This window comes from Parasteatoda tepidariorum, chromosome 2 (genome assembly GCF_043381705.1).
Source record: "Parasteatoda tepidariorum isolate YZ-2023 chromosome 2, CAS_Ptep_4.0, whole genome shotgun sequence".
Taxonomy (NCBI): Eukaryota; Metazoa; Arthropoda; class Arachnida; order Araneae; family Theridiidae; genus Parasteatoda; species Parasteatoda tepidariorum.
In genome coordinates, this window is record NC_092205.1 from 94,493,018 (window position 1) to 94,519,794 (window position 26,777).

General features: G+C 28.0%; 1 protein-coding gene across 4 annotated transcripts; it reads left to right on the forward strand.

Annotated features, from left to right (window-relative positions):
- Positions 1-526: 526 nt before the first annotated feature.
- On the forward strand, positions 527-26,777 carry LOC107454694 (uncharacterized). Of its 4 annotated transcripts, none has more exons than XM_016071969.3 (9): positions 527-733; positions 3,862-3,981; positions 6,389-6,433; positions 9,734-9,803; positions 12,944-13,079; positions 15,795-15,879; positions 18,280-18,556; positions 20,407-24,079; positions 26,571-26,777. In XM_016071969.3, exons 2-9 carry the CDS (start codon positions 3,890-3,892, stop codon positions 26,624-26,626), a joined length of 4,434 nt encoding a protein of 1,477 aa, XP_015927455.1. In that variant the 5' UTR covers positions 527-733; positions 3,862-3,889; the 3' UTR covers positions 26,627-26,777. The 4 variants fall into 4 exon arrangements, with proteins under 4 accessions (XP_015927455.1, XP_015927456.1, XP_015927457.1 ...); XM_016071970.3 differs by having other exon boundaries at positions 540-757; XM_016071971.4 differs by having other exon boundaries at positions 540-609.

The following is a 26,777-nucleotide window of genomic DNA, read 5'->3' on the forward strand; positions in this document are numbered from 1 at the left end:
TGACGACAATGTGGTTTGGTTTCTTTTCAGGTTTCATATTTGCATTTTTAATTTCATGAAATATAAATCCCCATACTAATTTTAGTTGTTTATGCTTTGTGTATAGAACCATAATAAAAATAAAAATTTCTGTAACTTTTGAAGTTACGAAATTGAAATCAGCCTTAACTGAATACGGAATTCAATTTACCCAAGTACGTACTTATACTACTATTCGAACACATTCTGGTCGATACAAAAAATCTAGGTCTTGTTTCAAATTGTTTCTGCTTTTAATTTTTCGCAACTCGAATTTGGTATAATGTGTCAAAATTCAAAAAATGAAACTTTCATCCATTTGCGAAATGAATAAAATTATATTCATTTGCGTATGCCAATCGTTTCACATATGATATTATTTGATGTTTCCGATTATAACTTGAAGTAACAGTTGAAGTATTTCTTTTTGTATTATCTGTTTTTACATCAGTGAATTTGCTTAGCAAGATACAAGCTGAGCGGAAGTACTAGATGTGCAGATCAAAGCATGCCCTTACTCTAGCGTGAAATATAAACAAACTTTGAGCGGTCTACAATGGAGCGTGTAGAATTTGGTCGTTACATATAAATGTACTAACCGTTTTATAGATTAAACCGTTTTAAATTTTTCCGTCTAATAAAATAATCTCCAATTAGAAAAATTCCGTCAAATAAATAATAAAAAAATAATTTTGTCTGTTGAGGATTAAATAAGGTAAAATAAGATAATTTGGTAAAGGTAAATTTTTTTAAAAAAGTCCTAGTATCGTTGTTTGTTGCCGTTTGTTTACTTTTGTATGGATTCGTGCAAATGTGCTTATTTCTTCTCGGATTTCATTATGTGCTCTACGAAGGCTTTTCTTCGCCATAAAACTGTAGAAAAGACTTTTAATATAAATAAAATTTCCAGTTTTTTAGATATTGTTGTCGTAACTTATTAAGTAGATAAAAATTATTTAATGAACTTACATAAATATTTTTTAAACAGATTCTTGTAGTAGAAATATCCACGAAATTTTTCTAGACATTATTATTATTTTAAATGTATAATTCATGTATTCTAATTCATTGTCTAGCTTAGCTGAAAAGCATTAATTTCAAAAAAATTACCTCCAAACGTTCATCTATCTCAAATTCTGATTGCTTCACAATATTGAATTTTAATTAAATAGTATTTCTTTATCCATACATATGTGTACTTTTACATGAAATAATATTTTTTACTCCTATATATTATTTAATATCTGTACATTGAAAGTTTCCTATAGAGTTAAATTTAATTAACAGAAATTTTTTTTATAATAATAAAAAAATTATGGAGCTGTTTAAGTACCTAACGTTTTTTTTTTTTTTTTTTTGCATTTCAATCTTCAGTTTAAATTGTTATTAGTTTAATTGTTGTCAAGCAGTAACTAAACCTGTAGTGTGTTATAAGATTTTAGTTCATTATTTAATAAATTAAAAATTTAATTTTGGCATACCAAATATAATTTCAATTTTGAAATTAATATATCCAGTAGATGTATTACTCAATATGATGTTTAACAGAATTAACTTTCTGTAGTACTTAGTGTATATATATAATTTGCCAAAAAACTAAATATTTTTCATTATGAGAAAGTTGCAAAATTTAATTAATTTCTACTTGCAAAATTTAAATAATCACTTTTGCTTGCAAATCACAATTAACACCGATAATATAAATCCATAAAGTGTTTTGATTGTACTGTCGACAGTTATTGAATTGTGCATTTGATTATTAACTTTTCTATCTATTTTATTCGTTAGTTATTATTAATTTTCACACAGTTCTTAAAATCTGATATTTTTTTTTAACACCATATTTATTATAATAACCGAACCTCGAAGCAAAACATACGTCTGAGTAACCCCCTTTTTTTAGATTGTGGATCTTTTATTTTGGTAATTACTGCAACATATTTCACGATTTTTAATTAGTTATTTTTATTGTGATGATGATTTTTATTATTTTTATTATTATTTTTATTATTATTATTTTTATTGTGACAAAATGGGGAATATCACCCATAATATTAGGATTAAAAAAGTATTAAATATTCTATTTAGAAAATTATATAGAATTCATTTAATCTAAATATGTTTTTTTCTTTTTTTTAGGTAAACACAAAGCTTTAATTTCTTTAAATTAGTAATCTACATATTAGCATCTTAAATTAGTAATATACATATTAGCATCTTTAAATTAGTAATATACATATTAACATCTTTAAATTAGTAATATACATGTTAGCAAGATATTAATGCTCGAGAAGTTTGCTGCAGTTAGCTCGTAAAAGTTCTGCCACAGGTGTTGTAATATTTAGAAGTTACTCGGTTTTCTTGCAGTCCTGATTTGACTTCTTTTGACTTGTTTATTACTATTTATGCTTGTTGCAAACAGTGCATATATTAGTGTTAGTATTTAGTTACATTAAGGAGATTATGCAAATTATCCTTTAGAATAGAGAACACACTCGCATGGGTGCCTATCTTCAGTCCTCGGGTCTGAAATCAGTCTTTTGAAAAATTCTGTGGGGTGAATTTTGTCCCTCAATTTGAATCGCTCTTTCGAAGTTAATTTTTCAAGAAATTTAATTTTCAAAATTTTTTTCCTTAAAAATTATAAATATTTTCTCTTAAAAATAAATCAATAAAAATTCGTTTTTATTTAAAGCATAGTTATTTTTCATTATCCTTGTGAAATGCTCAAGTAATGAATTCACACTGCATTAAAATAATTGGATTGACTGAACTATATGTGTTCTAACAAAATTTGTATTGCTGAATCTGCTTGAGATAAAAGTTTTTTTTTCCATCTTAATATTTTGATACGCTGGTAAAAGCTACATTATAATTATTTTTTAAAAATAAAATTTATAGAGCTATACCATTAAACATTTCTGATGAAGTGAAAAATCAGTAAATGAATGATTCCACGAAAAACTAGTAGTGTATTATTCAGCGATTGGTATTTAAAAAAAATGATAATAGCTGTTATTTTTGTTTTGTTTTCTGTATAAAATAAATTAAGCAAATGAATAAATACTTTTTTCTAGATAAAATAATAGTCATTGATATAAGTTATTCTGATAGTAAGATACATTTTGAAGTCAGAGAGCTATATGTTTCTGTAAATTTTTATAAACAATGCTCTACAATGTTAATTTTTTAAAAATAAGTACAGTGTTGAAATTTTTGAAGTGGCAGGGATCTGTCTATGTTTTTCTAAGGGGTACCTATTTTGTGAAAATTTAGACATAATTTGTGAAAATTAAAAATTATATTAAAATATCAACACAAAAATATTGATTTATTGTTTCTCACAGGATATAAAAATAAAATTTAAAGAAAAAGTATTTTGTGAACCTACCGTTTTTCCTAAAGTTGAATTTGTGAAGGTACTGCTAAATTGTAGTAAATTTGGCCTGGACAGACCCCTGAGTGGTATCCATAGTAAGCATGTTGAGCTGACACTATAGTAAGTACTGAGTATGCCCTACTAGGGCCCTGCTACAGAACTTTCGTAAAGAATGTAGAATACTGATGAAAGAATTTCATCTATTGACAATGTTATCTTAATATGTAAATTTCCATGCTACGTTGACTAGAGATTTGTTATATGCTGATTGTGATTTTATCACCAATTTTAGTGACAATAATTTGACTTAAACAATTTATATTAAAAAAAATTTTTGAAATTGACTTATTTGAATACTTCTTAAATTGCGATTTTCACTGCAATTTTTATAAACTTTTAAGTCATTAAGTGCTTGAAAAATTACTATGTCTCGATATATTCATGATTAACTTTTGTTTAATTAGGGAAAATTTGTATTGAAACACCTTAAAGATGAAATACAGTTGGACTGACACTGTTTATAAAGCTTTCTCAAAGAGCTTCACTCATGACTATGGGGATGATGCTCTTTCTTTTCTACTCAAGTAAGTTACTGAAGCATCATTTAATTTTTTTTTTTTCTGTATATTGAATGAAAATTAAATCTCTCATTAAACAATATTTGTCTGATATTAAAAGTTTTCTTAGTTCAAATTTATTTAATTTATGCTATAAGACAAGGATGGCTAAACTTTTTCGGTCGAGGGCCAAAAATCGAGAAGAAAAAAATGTTTGGTGGGCCAAATAAAACTTTCAAAATTTAAAAAAAAAAAAAAGAGATATANTTAATTTAAATATTTAGTGAGATGAATGAAATTGCGATTTCATTTTTAAAAGTTCCTTATATTAAGGTTCGAAATGAGATGTGCTTATTTTAAGGAACAAGGCTGAATGCTTTTCTGTTAGTCCACTTCTGGAATGATTTTTTCTAAGGTTCATAGTTGAAAACTCTTGTTCACATAACAATAAAATTAAGCAAACATAGCGCTGATTTTCTGGGCATGAAGTATTAAATTTTGGAAACTAGCTTTTGGTAATGATTTGAAAAACTTTGGCATATTTAGAAGCAACTGCTTCAGATGATTGTTAGATTGTCCGCTCGTTGGTTCTTAAAATGCGCAGCTGCCAAATGTGAAGTACAATTTACTTACATTAGATTCCTCGAGAAAGACAAACGCTAGTTAGAGCCAATCTAAGGCTATTCTATGACGAACTTCTGCTTTCAACATCTTACCAATTGAAGCTGTCTGTGCTAACTATTTCCATCAATTTATGTTTTGCTGAACAAAAATAGAGAAAGTAAAAAGGTCATCAGTACTTTGTTAAAAAAGGAAAAACAAAAATAATTTTAATTTTGCCACTGATCGGCAAATTAAAATTCTACTTTCCGGCGGGCCACAGTTGGCCCGCGGGCCGTAGTTTGCCCATCGCTACTATAAGAGATGAAATACAAAATGTTTATTCAAACATATGTAATTTAGCAGCTCGATCACCAGTGAGCCTGATTACGCTCTGCAGTGTGTTAACTATGCAAAAAAGTTATGAGAAGATGAAAATGGTCTGCCAGCATATTTATGATAGCAAAGTTAAACCGAGCATTAAAATAATAAGAAAAAAAATTTCAATATTACTTGCAGAAATCGGGATCAAAAATAATTTTTAGTATCAAATTTCATTGCTGCTTTCTCTTGATGCTAGTGTTTAATTAGTCCTAATTAATAACTTCGATTTCAAACGTAATTCTTTTCAAGTTTTGAAATTCTTTGTTTTGTCTGTCTATAGTGAAAACTTCGTAAATGCAATCATTAATAAATGGATAAAAAGGTTTATTCTCTGCTTCATATTATACATCTTTTTTTTATTATTAATTCATTTTGGAGATATTTCTTTTCCCTTTCCTTTCTCTGTGATGTTTTAATTTTTAAAACATCATTTGAAGTTCAAATTCATTTAAAAGAAAAATTTTCTTCTGAATATTAAGAATGTTTTAATATTATTTGCTCATTTTTATATTCTTTTACTTACATGTTATTGTGAAATCTCATGTTATGGACACTTTTACAAACAGATGCCTCACATTACTGACAGTTTTTTAATTCCTTGTTTATCTTCTATAAACAAACCATTATGTATCCTCTGTGCAAAGCGGACACACCCGTAACTGTACACGGACAGTCGTTTATGCCCATAAATGTTTTTTTAAAATTTTTATCAAGACCACTTTTTGTTAATTTGAAGGAAAAAATTTACTTTAAATTCCGCAGAAAATATACATCTTATTACACATTTTTGAAGCCTTTAGATTTTTTGCCTTATCTATAGCTAAAAATATTGATAAAATACAATAAATTATGTTAAGAGATTATTTGGATTTTTATGCAATACAGTAGTGAATTTAAATATAAAATGTCATTTAAAATAACAAAAGAAACTTGATTATTAGTGAAATCAGAGTACGAATTTAACATGTTTTTAAAAAAAATGAAATAGAGTTATTTAACACTATAGTAAAAGAAAGATTTAGAACCGAAAGTTAATTAGCTTGTCAAAACATAATGAAACAATACTTCAAAAAAATAAAACAAACTGATATACATACATGAATCAATAAATAGAATAAACAATTAAAGTACAAAGAAAAAACATTTAATTAATCTTTGACTATTCAAAAATATGAGTTGCACAATAAAATTTTATAACTCCTTCCTAATTGTAACATAATTTATATCTACTTTATTTTTTTTCTCACTAAGTTAACTAAAAACTGTTCTCATAATTACTGCTTAGAAGTTCTACTATTAATTACCACATTAATAATTATTTTCCAGTTTTACTCTTCAATTAAACTCAAGATAAGATACATAGATAACTGATGAAATAATGTCCCTGAAATGTGTTAATATTTCTGTATTTGCAAATGTGTTTTTTATTATCACTTTTATTTTTTATTAGATGTATAAAAGATGAATTTCGTCAAGCAAAGAAAGATGAAAATAGGTATGAATTTTTCCTTTACAATTGTTTACGTATACCATTTCCTGTTTTTTTTTTTTGTTAAGTTTCCAAGGATGTTGGAAAGTAAACCATTCAAAATTTTCCATCTTAAAATGTGTAAAAACTGATCAAATAAAGTCCTTAGATTGAAAAAAAATAAGTTTTATAAATGTCTCTTATTAATGTATAATTTACTTATTCATTTTTATAAAGCTTTGAGTTTTGTCAATTAAATTAAGATCCTAATTTTCAGTTTACTTTTAATTATTTCATCTTTGTACTAATAATTTTATTTATCTATTTATTTTGTAACACATTCATCTCACTCAGAATTTTTGACCCACCCACAAACCCAAAAAAACCTGGGTGGGTTTTCTTTAAAAAAAACAATAAAACCAGCCTCAATAGGGGTTTTTATAAACATAATCATAATGGATTAATAAGGAATAAAATAAAAGAGAAATAGATTTTGAGGGATTTCATATTTATCTTAAATATATTGATTGATTCTGGAATTTTCAAATCAAAACCAACTATGAATACATAGTTTAAAGAATAATTCCTAAAACTACTAAATTGTTAAATAAACAGTAGTTCTGTAGTTAGTTGGCCATTAAAAGGCTTACTTTATAATGAAAAAAAATAAAGCTATAACTTATGAATGTTTTATAATAAATAAATAAAACCAGAAAACATCATATTTCTCTGATCCCAATATTATGATTTTATTTTTACACAAGGAAATAATTAATTTAAGAGTCTTTTATTAATACATAGCATGAAAAGATGTTACTACATTAAAATTATGCATTGAAATAAACCTTTTTATTTTAATGCATAACTTAATTATTATTTTCGTATAAAAGTTTTCTTTTTATTAAAATTGTTCTCTTTTGAATTAAGAATTAAATCTAAAGAGTGTTAAACTAGGTAATATCTTAAAAAACCCAAAGAAAAGCCCAATAAAAACCCACCTGAGTTGGGTTTAAAAAATGAAAAACCTTTTTTTAAACCCTGATCTCACTAAGTGTAACTTTATGTTCCTGTCAGTTCCATCATTCTAAGATAATTTTTATATTTTTCGAATGATGTGTTTTCGTACTTACTTGTTAATCTATCTGTGGTATAATATATCAATATCCTTATTAAATGTCTAAAAAAGTGAGCTGTAATTTATTGTAGGGTTTTATATTCAATGTTATTTACCCCATGCAACAATATTTTAAAGAGAAAAAAAATACTGTTCATTAATATAAATTAGTTACAGAAACAAAAAATAGACCTAATTGTTTTTCAAATAATACAGATAAGGAAATTAATGTCACTAGTTATGAAAATCAGAAAAATTAAATAAATTTTTTTTGCAGTGTTTATGGTTACTTTGTGATGTGGTAAAATAGATATTTTGTTTCAAAATCTGCTTGATCAAGGGATAAAATGAGTTTAATAGAAAGTTGCAATTAAGGAAGTCACTTTTCCATATGTCTTAAAAAGTGACTTAAAATAATTTACATCTTTGAAGCCCCATAATTTCGAAATGTTTTCACGAATGTCGCAAAATTCTTTTATATGTATTGAGTTGTTTTAGGAACTAAATGGCTCAATTTATCTAATTGTAATAATTTTTAGTAAGTTTGTTAGATTTAATGATAAAATTTTTGTGAAAAATAGTTTTTATTTGTAAAAATAAATATCAAATTAGGATAATTTAAAAAAATTATATTAAATAGTGTTTAAATCAGTTACGAAGCAAGTAAACAAGTTTCGATTTCTTTTCCCCAGTTAATGGTCAGAAATTTGTAATCAGAAATTTGTGTATGCGAAAATAAGGAAAGAATGTGAATTTTTTCTCCAATGATTGATGAAAACAAAGGCTATAACAATGAAAAAATATTGTTTGAGCTGAATTCTCAAACCGAATATTTTCATCCAAAAATTAAAAATTAGAAAAAAAAAGAACAATGTGAAATCTTCATTGAAAAGCTAAAAGTGTAGTCGCCACTCAAAATTTATTGGCTGCCAATAGCAACCAGGTGACCATATTTCACAATTCCTGACATTATTATTTTGTTTTGAAAAACAATGGAGCTATCAATGTAACTGAAAGATTTCATTATTAAAATTCAAAATCTAGTTAATGCTAACGAAACTAATTTAATATTTTACATCTTTAAAACTCCTTTAAAAAATCTGTGAGGCCAATAGATTTCAAGATAAAATTTATCTCAAAGTTCTTTTAAATGTGTTGAGTTGATTTATAATCTGAATAGCTTGGTTTATATTAATTTAATAAGTTTAAGTATAAATCTGTAAAATTTGATGCTAAAATGTTTGAAAGGAAAAAATTTATTGTTCACAGATGATTGTGCTCCGGAAAAAATCCGGATTTTTCGCTGACTGCGATCCGGAAGTTTTCGGAAACCCAAGGTCCAGAAGTTTCAATGAATCATTGATCACATTTATGTTTAAAAATTCTTGTATATTTTATTTAGAAATATTAAAATTAGAATTTATACTTGGCAACTCTTTCATTTGAATAAATATTTTTTTGTTGAATAATGAATGTAAGAGATGAAAGTAAACTTAAACATAATTAATTATTCATTTAAATTATGCTGCATGTAATTTATTTAGAATTTCATGTTTTGAAAATATCAATGACTTAAATTCATAAAGACAATAATTTTCTGTATTTTGTCATTATTGATTTTACTCAAGAATCTTTCAGGATGTTTGAGTTGAGCTCACAATCACCCCTGTATATATTAACATATAACTTTTTAAAAGATATCTTATTATTTTCATCATGCAGCTATTTAATAATCTTATTGTTCTATTTCAAAGAAGAAAAATACCTTCTTTTAATTAATTTAACTGGAAGATTTTCATTACTAAATAATTTTATTTAAACAGAGATACCACTCTACAGGGAAAGTCTGGAAAATACAGGGAATTTAAAAATCACTTAAAATAACAGGGAAAATGCAGGGAATTTTGTTTCTTATTTACATTTTTTAAAAAATGGTGACTATTCAAAATGCAATCGGTGGGATATATAAGGATGGTGTTTCAGCTATACCAAACTATTTCATTTACTATAGCATTATTTGTTTTAATTATGTTCAGCTGTTCCTTTTTTCTTGAAATTTTTCCAGGCATTAAAATTAGTATAGTTAGCCCTATGTAGCTTACACAAGAGCACAATAGTTCTGTTTTTTCTCTTAATATATTGTGTAAAATATGTACAGGGAAAACAAAAGGAATTTTTTTTCCAGATTTGATGAATTCTGGTTATTTTTTTAGCTTGGAAAAATTATATGCCTGCATTGGAGACTTTTATAAACATTTCTGTTGGAAGATCAATTGGAAAAGAGTGAGTTGTCTTAATTAGATTATATAAAATTATTAAAGTATATTTTAAGGAGATAATGACCTTATTTTATCAGTGGAATTAAATTTTGTTGACCTTGTCAGTATGTCATTTGTGTCAGCATTGTTACAGTAAAAAGGGGGGAAATTTGTATGATCAATAATTACTAATCACTGTGTTCACAGCACGTCTTGTTTTTCTGCATAAAAAACTCATGTAGTTTGGCAAAAATTCACTTTTTATTTATTAATTTTTTTAAACAAAAAAAACACATTTAGTTTTTATTAATGTTGGAAAGTATGATCTTTAACATTATTAGATAAGAAATTGAGGTAGTAAAATTTATTTCTCTTTAAATAAATTCTTGAAATTCGTCACAAAAATTCCACCCATAATTAGTTTAATAAAATTTGGATATTTTCAACTTGTGCCACTGTCTGTAATTACGCCATTTTCTTAAATTGCGCCAAATTTCAAAATAGGGTATAATCATAGTTCTTTTTTTTGTGTGTGTTTGTCCGAAAAATCTGGAAAAAAACTATTTTACCCATTTTTTATCAAGAACTTTTCAAGAAAGTCTTGACGATTTCACCTGGAATATGTCCTATTTCCAAAAATAGAACCTTAATTCCTTCTCATTTTCAATTTCATCTCTCATATATATGTCAAAATAGACAAAAGTCGATTTTTATCCATTCATATATGAATACTAATTTAATTTTATCAAATCATATGTTTGATGATTAAAAACATTTTACAAAACTAAAATGAGTCTCAGAGTCATTTCTATGAGCACAGCCTAAATATCTCTTAACTAATTTTAAATTATAAATCTTTTATATTTTAGTGTTATTGAATAGGAAAATGTCATTTTTTTGTTCATATGTATTGAAAAGTGTTTTTATTTTTATTTATTTTTTTTACACATATGCTTTTCCAGTGTGGTCAAATTTTTGTTAAAAATTGTCACTATTTTTTTTTAAAAAAAAAAATCATTAAAGTAATTTTTTTTCTATTGAAAAAGTGGCTATTTTTGATAACAAAAAATAAGAATTTTTTTTCCTGGCTTCATTAGCTTAAACTAATTTCGGCTTAAGAAAATGAAGAAAATTTAATTATTGAAAGCTATAGCTTGCAAAATATTAATTTGTAAAATTTTTGTTTTACTCTAGCAACATTTAAATGTCTTAAATTTTCGATTTGAGGCATTGAGATTACAATTCTGTAAAGTACCTAATAATTGCTAGTATTTGTCTAAGTAACTGTGACTGTCAAAAGCAATAATTGAAAGAAAGCACCTTCCTAAAGAAATTGAATTTAGTTTATTGTAGTTTGCCGAAATCAGAATTCAACTATTTAGTGAATTTTAGAGTTGCAATCCTTTTCACTAACAATTGTAAAAATATTGTTGTAACATGAAGTAATATTTAAATGACTTCTAACTACAGTTTCAAGAGTGTCCTTAAGTTAAAATTAAAGTGTACTTTTTTTAAAAAAAGAAATTATATAATATATTAAATAGTTCTTTGTTTATTTTTAGCTGATTTATGATTTTATTTGAATAATAAAGACTCTAATGTAGATATTGTAATTCAAAAGACAATTTTACTGCCCCAAAATTGTTGTCACTTTTGTACCACAGGTGCCTTAATTCTATATGGTAATCTGTACAATTTATACACCTGCAGTTGCAATTCTCCCTCCAAATAGAACAACTGGGCAAGGCATACAGGTCAGTGTAAGATTGTGGCCAATGCACACTAAAAAATTCTGTCAGGACAAAAATCACACATATTGTAAAAATATACTCTTCATCTCTCCTATGATTTGACTATGCATTCTCGATGAAACAATATTGCGAAATGATAGAAAAATCATTTAGGATCACAGATTTTCAACTATATTATTAAAATTATTTTCTTTTTATATTTATCCCTAAAAAAATAAAATAATAATTTTCTCTTCAAATTCGTCACCAGCATTATTCTAAAATAAAATCTTTTTTTAATGATTCTTTTAAGGATTTTTTTTAATGGTTCTAAAGAGGAAGAATGTAAAACCAAAATTGATTTTAAAAAAAATGACCAAAGTCAATCTTACTTTTAAAATCTTTAAAGTTACCTTGTGGGAGTGCTTAAAAATGTGGGAACCTATAGCTACAACCTTAGTCACCCCCCTCTTAATCTGTCTAAACTAGATGTATGAATAAAATTAAGTAGAAAATATCACTTGTTTGAACTGTAAAATTAAGATTTAAAAAAATTATTTTTTCTTAAAAATGTATCATGTATTTAAAAATAAAATTTTCCTTTTAAAAACATAATTCTATTTATTATTTTAGAAATAAGAATTCATTTTAAAAAATAATTAATGTTTTAAAAAAATAAATAATATTTTTGAGTTTCTTTAAAAAATTTTATTGAAGATAAAAAAAATTCCTTGAATGAATAATATTAATAAATAAATAATGTTGTTAAAGATAACTATTGCTATCAAATAATGTTATTCAAAATAATAATTTCCTTTAAAAAATAAATAATATTCTTAAAATTAAGAATTTCTTTTTAACGAAATAATTTTTTTTTTAAAAAGAATTACTTTTAAAGAAATGCTTTTGAAAATAACCGTAACTTTTGAAAAAGAATATTGTTTTCAAGAATAAAAATTAAATTATAAGAAAAATGAGAATATTTTGTTCACCAGCTGAGCAGTTAGAGGCTTCAAGTTAGACGAATATATTGACCACTAGGACCACTACAAGATTTATAATTATGTAATTTTTTGCCTATGTTCTTGTTAAATTAACACTTTTTTTTTCTGTTTTTCAATTTGTCAAATTTTTAATAATTCAAAATATCTTTTGCTTTGTATAACATTTCCACTCATCTAGATATTATTATAATTATTCCATGCAGATATATATATATAATTTTAAATATATATATATATATATATATATATTAGTGAAAAGCAAGTTAATTAGTTAATTTTTTAACCACTATCTTTCTCATCTATTGAAGTTCTTTGTTAAATTTAATGTATTAATTAGAACTAAATCATTTTTTTTAAAAAACACCTTTTTATTTTTTAGCCTTTGAAACTGTTATAATTTCCTAAGATATATTTGTTATATTTATTTACAGGAGTCTTTATGTTCTATGAAAAAGTCTTGCGTAATTATTTTATCTTACCTCATTAAGGTTGGTGTCCAATTAAGTAAAGGCAAATTATCTTCAAAATGGATAAACAATATTTTAGCTGCTATGAACATTTTCCCTGGTAAATTTTTTTGTTCTTTTTTTATTATTTTTTTTTTAAAAAATTGATAACACTTGAGTCAAATCATTGAGTCATTAATATGCATTAAATTTATTATTGCCTAATAAAAATATGTAAATACATATGTTTAAAAAATTAACTTATTACCATTACAAAACTTATGTACACATAGAAAATAAGTTTTTTTCTACTTTTTATTCCTCTATTTTCTAATATGATTTTAGGTTTCTCTTAAATAAAATTAAAAAAAAAAAAAAAAGAAAGAAAAACAAGAATAGTTTTTTTTATTTTTTTTATTATCCATTTTTATTTCATCATTGAGTCATTAATATGCATTAAATTTATTATTGCCTAATAAAAATATGTAAATACATCATATGTTTAAAAAATTAACTTATTACCATTACAAAACTTATATACACATAGAAAATAAGTTTTACTCTACTTTTTCCTTTTTATTCCTCTATTTTCTAATATGATTTCAAGTTTCTTTTAAATAGAATCTTAAAAAAAAAAAAGCAAGAATAATTTTTTTTTATTATCCTTTTTTATTTTAAAAATTTAAAACGTGTACATAGCATAGTTTTATATGATCAATGCTAAATCATATGATTACAATTGAAGTTAAGAATTTTGCTAAAATTATGTCAGACAAAAAATAACTAATTTTAAATTGGGATTTCTTCTTTGAAATGCATTTGAAAAAAGCAATTGTGTTTTCTTTTGAAATTTTGAAACTTTAATAATTTTAAATATCAATTGTAGATATTACTGGAGTTAATGCATCATATGTTAAGCTGCACAGTGTATAATTATTTAAGTACTGAAACATTTCAGAAGCAAGTGTTAATAAATATTACATTTTTACTGTATTCATTTTAATATGGACTGATCTTTACTGATCTAGTGTGGACTGATCTTTAAGACACGGTTCCCAGCAGATCACCGAAGTCAAGCATCACTGGCTGCGGTCAGTGTGCGGGTGGGTGACCACTTGGATCAGTCTGCGTAGGGACCGAGGGTGTGCGGTATTGGTCCTCGTTAAACTGTGCTACCGTAAAGTGCTCGACTTCGCGCGCAGGTCGTCGGGCTACCGAAGCGGGGTGCTATCCCCTCCGCAGAGGATCAAAATTGTGATGGCATGTCTTCGGATCATCCTCCGGGATGTTTCCCAGACCGTCGCCAATAGCCCATTGTGCAGCTCTAGTGCGACGTAAATTAACAACAACAACATCATTTTAATGTAACATTCAGTGTTTATAGAATGTTTAAATTATAAATTAATCGAATGTTTATAGAATGTTTAAATTATAAATTCAAAAGTTTAATTTGTGTTTTTGTTTTATTCCTTTAGGATTAAGGTTACACATGTGTTGTTTGTAACAAAAAAAAAATTGTTTTCTTTTTATCTTTTGCATTTATTCTTTTTTAGCAAAAGTATTTCTTTTATTTTTTATAAGCATGATAGATTTAGCCATATATACATATTACTCCAAAAATTATGTAGTTATAAAAATGTACGATTGTGTTAATCATTGACAGAACTGTCTAAAATGGAAACAAAAATATGCTATATAGCCATTAAGCTTTTCAATTTTTGAGCATAATATTTTGCAATGAAGGTTTCATATTACTTATTCTTTATAATTTTTGAAATGTCTGCAATAATTATTGCAGCAATACTGTCTGCAATTATTTTTAAATAATGAATTAGGAAATAAATAGTTTTTTTTTTATTTGTTTTAATTTTGTTTATTTATTGGAATTAGAGATCCTAATATTTTACTGACAATTATTAGTTTGTGTTCTATCTATATTTATCCTTTTAAGAAATTTATGCTTATTTATTGAATACTCGAAGATTCTTTGCATGCTATTATTATTATTTGTAATATATATGGCACTGTATCTGTTACTTTTTATGAATGGTCTTACTGGCAGTCTTTAGAATGACAGAGATACCATTTTTCATTTTTTCAAGTTGTGTTCAAGTTCTTTAGGTTCATTCTCTTACGTTTAGATGTTTTAAAGAAAGAAAAATAATAATAATTGAGTTCATGAAAGTTATCTCTGGTTTTGAAAATAGTATAGAGCAGGTTAAAAATGAATTTCAGTTCTAAACGTACTAATCAAGCTAAAATTTCTGTTCTCTATTTTCTCAAAAATATGAACCTTTTGAACCTTGGCAAATGTAGTATGAAGAACCTTTTAGTGACCTCTATAACCAAAAAGGGATCGATAAAAATTAAGGTACAGAGGCAAAAATGATAATAATGATTATTTAAAATAAGGTTGTAGTAAGGCTTTAATGATTCCAATATCATCCTATTTAGAAATTTCCCCGTACTTTTAACACAATGTTTGCATATTGCTGCCTTTTTGGCACTGAAACATCCTTTTCAATTTTTTTTTCTAATTGCAAAGGAAAATGACAAACCCTTATAAGATTAACAGAGAACAGGAATAAAAAGAGCACACTAAGAAAAATCCTAATATTTTTCTGGGGAAAATATGGATGGTAGTTTGATTTGAAACACAAAATTTTATGAGACAAAACTTTCTCACTAGCCCTACATCAATAGTGAGTGGAAATTTCTTGTCCTTCTATAAAGTTTAAATATTTTTTTTTCATAACTTAAATTAAAATGAAATTAAGATGCATCTTTTGAATATTAATTCCCATAATTCCTTATTTTGTTAAAATTATTTTCACAGGTCCATTGGAACTGATGTATGATTCTCTCGTCCTCATTAATAATGTCAAGAAAAAATGTCGACCATCTTTTACTGCAGTTCTTAAGTAATAGTCTTATATTTCTAGCATTGTTACTATTATTTGATCTCTTTTATCCAATGTTTATGACATATCTTTCATTTAGTGGTCTTTAGCAGCGCCAGTACTTTTTTTGCATGAATAGAGATTTTTGGAGATATCGGCTGCACAAAACAGAGAAAGAACTTTCCAAATGAGTCGCTGTCAGATAAATCTCGTGGATCAATTTTGGCCGTTTTTTATTATTATTATTTTTTTATTAATGAAATCAGATTAAATTAATGATTTCGTTTTTCGTTCTAACTAAAGATCGTAAATCGGGAAATATGAGCTAACAGAAGGAGGTTGAGAAATAGCAAGAAAAATACATCTCTATGCCTTATTATATAAATACAATAAAGTAAAAAGAATGAAGTGCAAAATACACATTTTTAATTGGAATACTAATACTAAATCTGCATTTTTTAATTGAATATTAAAGTAGAAATGTAGTTAAGCTGTGTTAAATCATTTTTTAGCGATCCAGAAAACAGGGAAATTCAGACATCCAGGATAGTTCCCAGCATTCCAGTTAATTAGTTCCTTACTGTATTGATAATTTTCGTTTATATATATATATATATATATATATATATATATGCTATTTTATTTGTAAAGAAAATTTTCATTGCTTATGAATTATTATTTGCATGCATCGTACTTTTACTCCTGTTTACCTCTGTAACTCAGAGATAAAACCTGCAACCAGAGTGAAGCTGGAACTTTAAATTTTCGGAACCCATGCTCCAGGCTACAGCAATTTCATTGTCTGCATTGTGACCTTTAGCCTAGTTATATAGAAAGACTATTCTCGGTATTAAATTACATTTATAGTGATTTTAAATCAAATATGAAAGAGAATTTATTAGATTCAATTATTTTTTAAGAATGAATAAATAATTCAGCTGCGAAATAAATTTGTGTGTTTCCCTGCAAGTTGATGGTTATGTTATTATTATTATTTTTTGTTTGCTTGCTTGTACTAAAAATTTTAAAATTAAAATCTGGGACTCTAAAGCGTGCATAAATTGTCAGAGCATCGAAAATTCTTCGACTCTGAGTGCCTGGTTTACCAGTTTCTTTGCAAAAATTTTACTAGAAAAATCTGTACCTCTATAATGATAAAAATACAATTAAAAAAATTCTTTTTTAAATATTGCTTCATAAAAATACACTATTGATTGATTGATTCTTAATATAGATACTGATTGATTCTTAATATCAATAATATAAAATATCCAATTTTTAAAAAAGTGGACACTGTTAAAAATGCTACAACTGGCCACTGATTACAAGAATTCCCTGTTTTGCTATATACTAGTCTACACCTAGTAGTACTGGTTTACGCTAAGCATCTTGGATCGAATGACTTTTAATTTCTTCCTTCGAAAAGAGTTCAAGATGTTTCACATTCAATGCACAATCATCAAAAGAGATTCTGGTTTGAAACATTTCTAACTAAACTAGAAAAAACTAGTTTTTTTAATTGGAAACAATTTTTTTTTATGTATTATGAATGCAGAAGAAAATATCAAAACTTATTTTTAAATCAATATTTACTGGAATAAAAACAATGGAATAAGATTTCAGTTTGCTTCATTGGTAAGGTTCACATTAGACTCTTATTTGCTTCTTTCGAAAAGGAGACAAGTTGTAGTGTATCTATCACTACAAAAAATATATATAATTCCAATTCACTAGTATGTAAGACATGTTAACTCGATTCTATGGTGGGGGTACCTTTTCATGGTTGAAAGGTGACATAGTCGATATCTACTCACCACCCCAGACGTTGGTGACCTTCGGACGTGATTTTAACATGCTTACCTTGGCAGAAACGCCCACTATGATTTGAACAGTTGACTTGCTACTTGTGACAGAGACATTGTGTTCCTCACGCTGTTGCTTCTCAGTCTCCATCAAACACAACGTTCAATGTATACACTCGACTACTAAGGGTAACACAGGAGCGACCACGACTGTGAACTTAATACAGCTCTGACGTTCAGCACTCAACTGTACGGTGATCTTAAAACAGCTCCCCCTCCTGGCGTCTCACAAAACAGCAATGAATCAATTAGTGGTATCCGTTTATTGAATTCTATCACAGGTATCATTCCGGTGGTGGAGTACTGTAGTGTATCTACCACTACAAAAAAATATAATTAAATTCACTACTATATAAAACATGTTAACTCGATTCTATTGTGGGGTTTCATAGATGAAAGTTGACATTGTTGATATCTACTTTCCCCACAAAGTCTTGTGAGTTGGTTATCATAATGAATGGGAAGGTCGTACTAAAGACCATAAACCTTATTAATAACTATTGCATATTGGTTACTTTTGCTGAATATTCTTATGACAAATGCTTATTTTTCTTTGCAGTCATTTTCTTTTCACTAATAAGCTGAAAGTATCTAAAGCAGAAGATTACTTCAAGGTTATGCTGCTGCTCAAAACAGTGAAATTCCTGTCAAAGAACAAATTAGAGAGAGCAAAGGTTGTTGCACTTGCTTCAAAGATTCACATTCCTTCAGACATTAAGTCTTGGCTCATGTCCCATGAAATAGAAAATTTAACCAACGTAAACAATAAATTGTTTACAAAAGTGTTTCTTAATAATATGAAACTTCCACAAGAATTTTTTGTACAATTGCGAAAAGTAAGTTGTTTTTTTCCCCATTGCATTTATTTAGTCCTTATCTGTGATAATTTTATTTCAAGATCTTTCAACGTGTCTCTTTCTAATTTAGGTTTTATATTAATAAATTATAATTCAAATATGAATATATTTCTTTCTTCTTTTTAAAGAGAATTCAATGTCCTGTACAAAAATTATTAACGTATTATGCCCTGTAATAGGCAAATAAATTTATTTTTCTATTCAAATCATTTTAGTACATGAACATGTCTTTTGAGTTTTCACACACTCTGGAATTCTGGGTGACTTACTTTTAACTCTTAAAATTCTTCAAATTTAAAGTGGGCAATTATTTTTTGAAAATATTGTAGCTTATTTCTTTGTTATCGTAATGAATAACCCAATTCCACTTAGTTAATAATTTTTCTTATTTCGGTTAAACAGTTATTGCTCACTTAATTAAACTTCTTGGACAATTAGGACTTCAAATATTTTATTTTTGTTGGAATACCATAATACTTTTAAAGCATAGAATAGTCATAAATTACTTTCAAGAGAGATTTTCTCTACTAAATGTGTGGCATGTATAAATGTATGAAAAATTTTAAATCATGTTGAAAATTGTGCTAGCTTAAATCAGGAAAATCTGGTATATTATTTAAATTTTATTTTGAAAATCCCAGAAATTTCATTTTTATCTGTTAAATGATTACCCTGAGTTATCCATTGGCAACTCCTATTTTATTTTTATAATTCATGTATTTTTGTTTAATTTCTTGAATATTTAAAATAATTACTTTAAGTGAAATAAAACTCTGATGTTTCAATGCGTTCGTTTTGGGTAACTGCAACTAATGACCGCATTTACTTAGGAATTAACTTTACTAAAAGTAGGATTAATTTTGTCTAAAAATTAATCCTTTAATTTTGTCTAAAAATTAATCCTTTCACGACGGGAGTTGTAAACGTGCGCTCGCAGTTGGTGACAGAAAATTTTTGCAAGTACCTTTTAAGAGCTGAAGAGTTTTTTGCTGTTAAGCCTCAATCTGTTAATTAACCAATGTGTGCATATGTTCTCGATTCATGGATTAGAGTCCCCTTTGTGGTCAGACTAACCTTGAAACGTTTTTGTAGTTTTTCTGTCTTATGCAACGCAAATGCAGGTTAGTTCCATCGAAAAGTCCACCACAAAGGCAAATTTCTCCCAATACTTGATCTGAGAGTTCTTTTGTCTTCTGTATTGGGTTCAAAATTATAAGGTTACGAAGTAGAACATTGGTAGCCGTAAACTGAAAATTTGGCTGTTCAACAATGATTATAAAATAAAATCTTATTCATTTTATCATTTGCTTATTTTTATAAGATTTTATCTTTTTAAATGTGGTAATTAAACATTTAAGAAAATTATTTTAGATCAAAAATAAACTGGATGATTTTCTGTCTCAATTCAACTGGAAGAAAAAAAATTGCTGCTGAACAATCCCTTTAAGAATTAAAAAATGAAAAGATCACTATAAGTCATAAGTATTATTCCGATCATTCGTTAGTTGCTGTATTTTTTTTTTCAAACAACATTAGAATTTTAACCCTTACTGCCGACAAAAAGTTTTATCTCTCTATATCTTCTATCTTATACTCTAGTTTGAGGAATTAATAATTAAGGTTCTTTCTTTAAAAAAAGAAAAAAAATTCTTAATTAGGCATGCTTGAAATTCTATTTCATTTGATTATATCTGTAGAATCAAACATTTAAAATTCTGTTTTAAGCGAAAAATAGAAAGTTATATTGTTTCAAGCATTAATAATTATTTCTTTTTTTAAAAAAACTTTTTAGTTAATGTTTACAAATAATTTTTAATCCATCTCTTTAGGCATTACTGATTGAAGTGAAAGTCAAAGAAGACTTTTATTTACCTAACAATGTTAAAGACTCATTTGTAGTTGGTACAGGAATAAATAGTCAGTGTGATTTTACCATTGAAAACATTGCAGAAACACCCGTTATCAAAAACGATGCAAACATTTTTGTCGATTCTTCACCTGCCAGTGTCTCGTTAGTGAAAAGAAAGAGGAAGAAGGAAATGTTAACTAATTTAAGTACGGAAGATAGTATTGATTCAACTGCATTAGTTGATCCTTCATCTCCTGGTATCTCAGTTATAAAAAGAAAGAAGAAGAAAAAGGACATGTTAACCAATTCAAGTGCTGAAGATAGTATTGATTTAAGTGCGACAGCTGATCCTTCATCTACTGGTACCTCAATTGCAAAAAGAAAAAAGAAGAATAGGGACAGGTTAACAAATTCATGTATTGAAGATAGTATTGACTCAACTACATTAGTTGATCCTTCCTCTCCTGGTGTCTCATTTGTAAATGGAAAGGACAAGCTAACAAATTTAAGTATCGAAATTAGTATTGATTTAAGTGCATTAGTTGATCCTTCATCTCCTGGTATCTCAGTTGTTAAAAGAAAGAAGAAGAAAAAGGACATGTTAACCAATTCAAGTGCTGAAGATAGTATTGACTCAACTGCATTAATTGATTCTTCATCTCCTGGTATCTCAGTTGTTAAAAGAAAGAAGAAGAAAAAGGACATGTTAACAAACTCAAGTACTGGAGATAGTGTTGATTCAACTGCATTAGTTGATCCTTCATCTTCTGGTGCCTCTGTTGTAAAAAGAAAGAGGAAGGACAAGTTATTAAATTCAAATGTTACTAAGAATAGAAACATCACAACACAGGAGCTTGTTGAAGAAGAATCGTCAATTTTACCTCAGTTGTATAATGAAACTAAAGGTAAAGTTGGTCAAGAATTTTTTGACCTAAGTAGCAAGACAAAAGAAGCAATGAGCAACACCTTTTCAGAGAGAAAAATCAAAGTAGATTCTTGTTCATCAAATAGCGTTAACAGCTCATTTCTCATTGATGCTGGAGTGGTGAATCAATATGAATCTGCCATTGATATAGCAGCAGAAACAGCCCTTGTTGAAGATGATTCAAAAATGCCTGTTGATTCTTCATTTGATATCTGTACAAATATTCCACACATAGGTAAAAAGAGAAAAAAAATCGAGTTAACTGAGCCTTTAGATACAGAAGATAATAGTGAATCAAATTTGATTCTTAAGCACTTACCTGGGCCTGATAATGAAATTGTAGAAAATAATGAGCATGAAAAGGCCACTGCTCAAAGGCTTGAGACAGTATCAATTTTGCAACCTCCGAGTCCTGAATCCAAAGCAGAAGAAAATAAAGTAAAATCAATTTCTGATTCTAAAATAAAATTTGATCAAGTAAAATCGATTCCATCATCTCTAAATCTTGAAACTGAAATTAAACATCATCATGAAGTACCATTAGAGGAATATATAAAAGCTAATGAAACAATGCCAAATTCTGAAAGAATTACTCTTTCTGAAGATAAGCATACAGATTTTTGTGAAAAGCAAAGTAGTATACGAATCCCGTCCCATTCAACTGAAGCTATACCAATTTGTTTGTGTGGTGATGAAAAAGAAGAAAGTGTGCATGATGGAAAAAATAGAAACGTAAAATTAATTGAATTGCATCCATCACATTTTATATCCGAAGATCTTGTTAAAGTGCAACCAATAATTAGTGGAAATAATGATATAAGTTTGAACAAAGTAGAAGTTGTTCATGATAAAAATGACCTAATTAATAATAAAACTGTTGATGTAGAAGTTGTTCAAGATAAAAATTATCCAATTAATAATAAAACTGTAGATTTTAGCGCTGAATGCTCATTGATAGGTAATGCTGATCACTCTGATGAAGTCTCAAAAATATCTAAAATAAACTCTGTTAGTGATAATTCTTCCATCAACTTGGAAGAAAATATTAATGAAACTAAAAAAGTTGAATATTCTACTGTTTATTTGCATGTTTCTGAAACTTGCGCAGAAGCGTTTCATGTTATGAGTCCTGAAACACTACCAAAGAACTTAGCTCCAGAGACGTCAGAAAACGAACTTTCAAATCGAAATTTCAACGATTCCATTGTTTCTTGTTTGTTTGGCAGGGATAAACAAAGTCAAAATAATGAGATGCCTGCAGAAAACAAAGAGGCAAGTCCCAATAGGCTTGGTAATTATATTGAGGGTGTATTATACAAACTTGTAGATGAGGTAGTTAGTAAAATAAATAATACAGATGAGAGTTGTTTGGAAACTTCTAAAGAAAAATCTTGCCAATTAAACTTACCACCTATTGAGTCCTCCGCAAATGTTAATATAAGTAAATCTGAATTTTTCTCTGTTACCAGCAGTAGTTGTCAAACTTTCTCTGAGATTTCTAAACAAACTGCAGTTGATAGTGAAGAGTACAATATCCTATCTGAAGCAAAAAGTAATTTGCTTGATTATAGAGGTGATTGTTCTAAGCTTGAAGTCAGTCAAAATAATGCAGTGTTTCTTGAATCGGATTTCGGAATCGAAGACACCGAGGACATTTCTGATAATGAATCACTCTTTGGGGAGCACTCATTTGATGAGTATTCTCAATTACACGATTTAGGGATTCAAAATGAAAATTCTTGTCTGATTCCAGTTGATGACTGCATCCAATCAAAATGTAATTTAGGCTTCCAGCCTGATGAAGCTGCAAGCTCTGTTGCAAAGTCGCCTCGTTCGAGCGTGGAAGTCGAACGTGATTACGAGAATACTTCCGATGCTGATTGTGCCGAAAGAGAACTTATCCGAGATTCGGAAGTAGGAAAATTATTTCTTGCCAGTACTGAAAATGAAGATCTACCATTTTCTGAAAGTAGTCGTGAAGTTTCGTCGGAAGATCCGAATGGGCATGATTTCCTTAAAAATAAAGTGGAAAACCGTTTTTATGATGCTGATAACAATGAACCTGTAATGAATAAGTCCGAGGAACTATTAGAACTTACAGAAACGTCTGCAAATAGGAATTCCAGTTATGCTAGAGTATTTTCAGAAGAGGTACTACAGCCTGTTGTTAGTATAAAAAAATTAGAAAATATTTGTGATACTTACGATGAATTGAAGCGAAGTGAAAATAAAGAAAATTTGAGCTGCAGTGATAGTAACATCCATACGGCTCAAGAGTTAGAACTTGAACAATCAAATCCTCAAATTGCTAATGATGAAAGTTCTCTGCCAAAATCTGCAGATCATTCTCAGGATTCCCTCAAGCCTCCAAATAATACTATAGAAAAGGATTGCTTGGTTTTGGACTATCCCATTCAAGGTAAAGATTTATCTACGTCAACAGGACACTTGGAACTTCCTCTGGCTGTCTCACCTGTAAAGCAACTTAGAGTTTTAAGACAGCGCAAGGCGAATCCAACTAACCCCTCAACTTCTCTTAATAGGAAGAAAAAACTGAAGATTGATCACAGTGACCCCGTACTGACTTCTAATCTCAGTCGATTGACATTGAATTCACCCTCCAGAACTGGACCTGCCGTCTCCCGAGTTGGTGCTCAGGAGAGCAAACTTCTCAGAAAGAAGAAAGAGGATATCCAAATAAGTGATAGTCAACCAGAATCAAATAAAGGTTAGTGTTATGTTTGGTACTTATCTGTGAACTTAGTACAGTACAGAACCCGTTATCCGGAAATCAGAAAACCGGAAAACCAAAAAACCGGAACAAAATTCGATACATTTTCCCGCCATTTTTTTAAAAAAATGTTTTTTTCTTCATAAGATTTTAGGATTTTTCTTTCTTTTTTGAAAGATGTTTACCTTACCATCATTTTGGAAATAATCATTAGTGTATTACTTCATCGTTTTTTCTTCTTTTTAAGATTATTTCCAAATATTTTTTTTTGTTTTAGTTGGGTTTAACAATAAAAAAACGGCTTTTTGTAGCGATTCAGAAAACCGGAAAAATCAGTTATCCGGAATAGCGATGGTCCCGATCGTTCCGGATAATCGGTTCCTTACTGTATAACATGAAAATCCGAAAACCAAAATAGTTTCAAAGTTTTTAGAGTAGTAAGGGGAAGGGTAGTTGCATCTGAACTCGGATAACTGTTTGGTACATTTTAATAATGGTAACAAAAAAAAGTTTAAATGTTTTTTTTTCTTAAGTTTTTTTTTATGATACAGAAGTATTACAGAATACAGAAGTACAACTTTTATAACAGTGTTTTAAGCAGTTTTTACTGTTAGTATTTACTGATTATTTAACTAAGATAGAAACTACACCAAGACTGTTCAGCCTTTTGGCACCTAAAAGCACATTCTAGTACAGAGACCACCAATCGTTTGATCCTCACATATTCATAGAAGAACATATTCAATTTTGTGACCACTAAGTTATTTATTTTTAGGAGTATGGGTGAAGTATATCTACCACTACATAAATTATAATTCCAATTCACTAGTATATAAAGACATGTGAACTCGATTCTATTGTGGGGCTGTTGACATGGTCAATAACTACTCACAATCCCCACAATGGGAGTAGATCTCCAACTGATTTGATTTGATTTTTAAATGTCTCTTTTTATTTTCAGTATGGTGTTTTTGTCAGAAAATAGCATATTTCTGCCTTCACGGACCAGAGGCAAACATTTTCTTAATTTCCACACCTAGTGTATGAAACCTAGTACATCTAGTGTAGTTTCTGTAGAAATTTACACATAAAATTTGAATTGTGCATTTAAATAAACACTTTTTGAAGTGCTCAGTTTATGCAGATATTGTAAATCCAGTTTAATTGTAATTTCAGTAGTTATTGACATTGGTTTTCAATTACTTTTTAGATATATTTCAGGCAATATGGGTAATTTGATGGCAGTTATTGCTTTTGATTTCCACATGTTTTTAAAACCCAATATTTTTTATACAATATTGTTTATTACAACAATCAAATCTTGAAACGAAACATGCCTTTCTGAAGAGTCCGATTCGCATGATTTCGTCTTCAATATGCTTTTCGGTAATTACTTTAACAGATTTCATGCTTCTTTTTTTTTTTTTTTTACTGGTATGAGGATTTGCCAAATGCAATAAAGGAAATAAATAGTTTGCTCCCTCCCCCAACTAAAAGAGAGAATATAGCCTGTAATATTAGAATATAAAAAAATATTACATATTCAGTTAAAAAATTATTTTGTATTTGTTACCTTTAGTATCATACCTTTTTGTTATCTTAAATTAGTAACATACATCTTTGTTATTATTGAAAGTACCTTGCAGAAATATATTAGTACTAGTAGGCTGCGCCCCCTGCTCGCTAACCCCCGAAAATTGCTACGCAATCTTACATGGTTTGCTTTGCAACCCAAGCTCGATTCGTTCGCTACTGACTTATGTACATTGCAAATGCACAAAATTCTAAGGATTCAAAACAATCATTCAAATCCATGTAAAAAAAATTTTTTTTTTAAATTACATCTTTTTAGTAAATACTAAGTCATTAAAATAAATTTGTATTCGAATAAATGACCTGCAATTCGTTGAACCTATTAGAAATGTGCTATAGTATAATTCGTGATATAAATAGAAAATCATCAAATAAATTCGTGAAAAAAAGCGCTTTCGACAAAATACTAAAATGGAGATCTCTCGACAAAGACTAGTCACTTCTGCCTAGCTTAATAGTATGAGATTGTCGCACCTGATGCTCTCTGATTATTTCAGTTTTCGTCTTTAAAAGTGCTGTATGTTGAGCCACCTCAGCTAGATTTGGCATGTTACAGTTTTAGCGGCAATCGTTGGTCGATATGCCGTGTAAGAGAAATAGTAATGTAAACAAAACAAAGCAAACGTTGCCACCGGCGGAAAAGAAATACAGCCAAAATTTGGGTGCCACGCAAGAGAATTATATATACTATTAGATTAGAGAGAGCAGAAAGTCCGAAAAAATTCTACCATAGGGGTAGCCACCCTGCAGTGGAAAATTTATAATGTCAAATTGAGTCTGACATAGGATTGGACTGAAAATCATATTTTTCCTACACTCTTTACAGTATCTTATTTTCTAATTTTGTTCAAAATTTATATGTTACATTAACTAACTCAATGTTTTCTCTTTATAGGTTACAATTTAAGGTCCAGAAAATCTTTGATACAACCGGGCAAGTTAAAATGCTAAAAAATAAAGCATCTGAGTGAGAAATTCAACATTACGCATCCTTCTGTTGCTATAACCAGTCATGTATTATAACAAATTTGCCAATCAAAGAGTATTTTTGAAACACTTCCAATTCTTGTAAAAATAAAAATAAAAATTGTTTGTTTTTTGA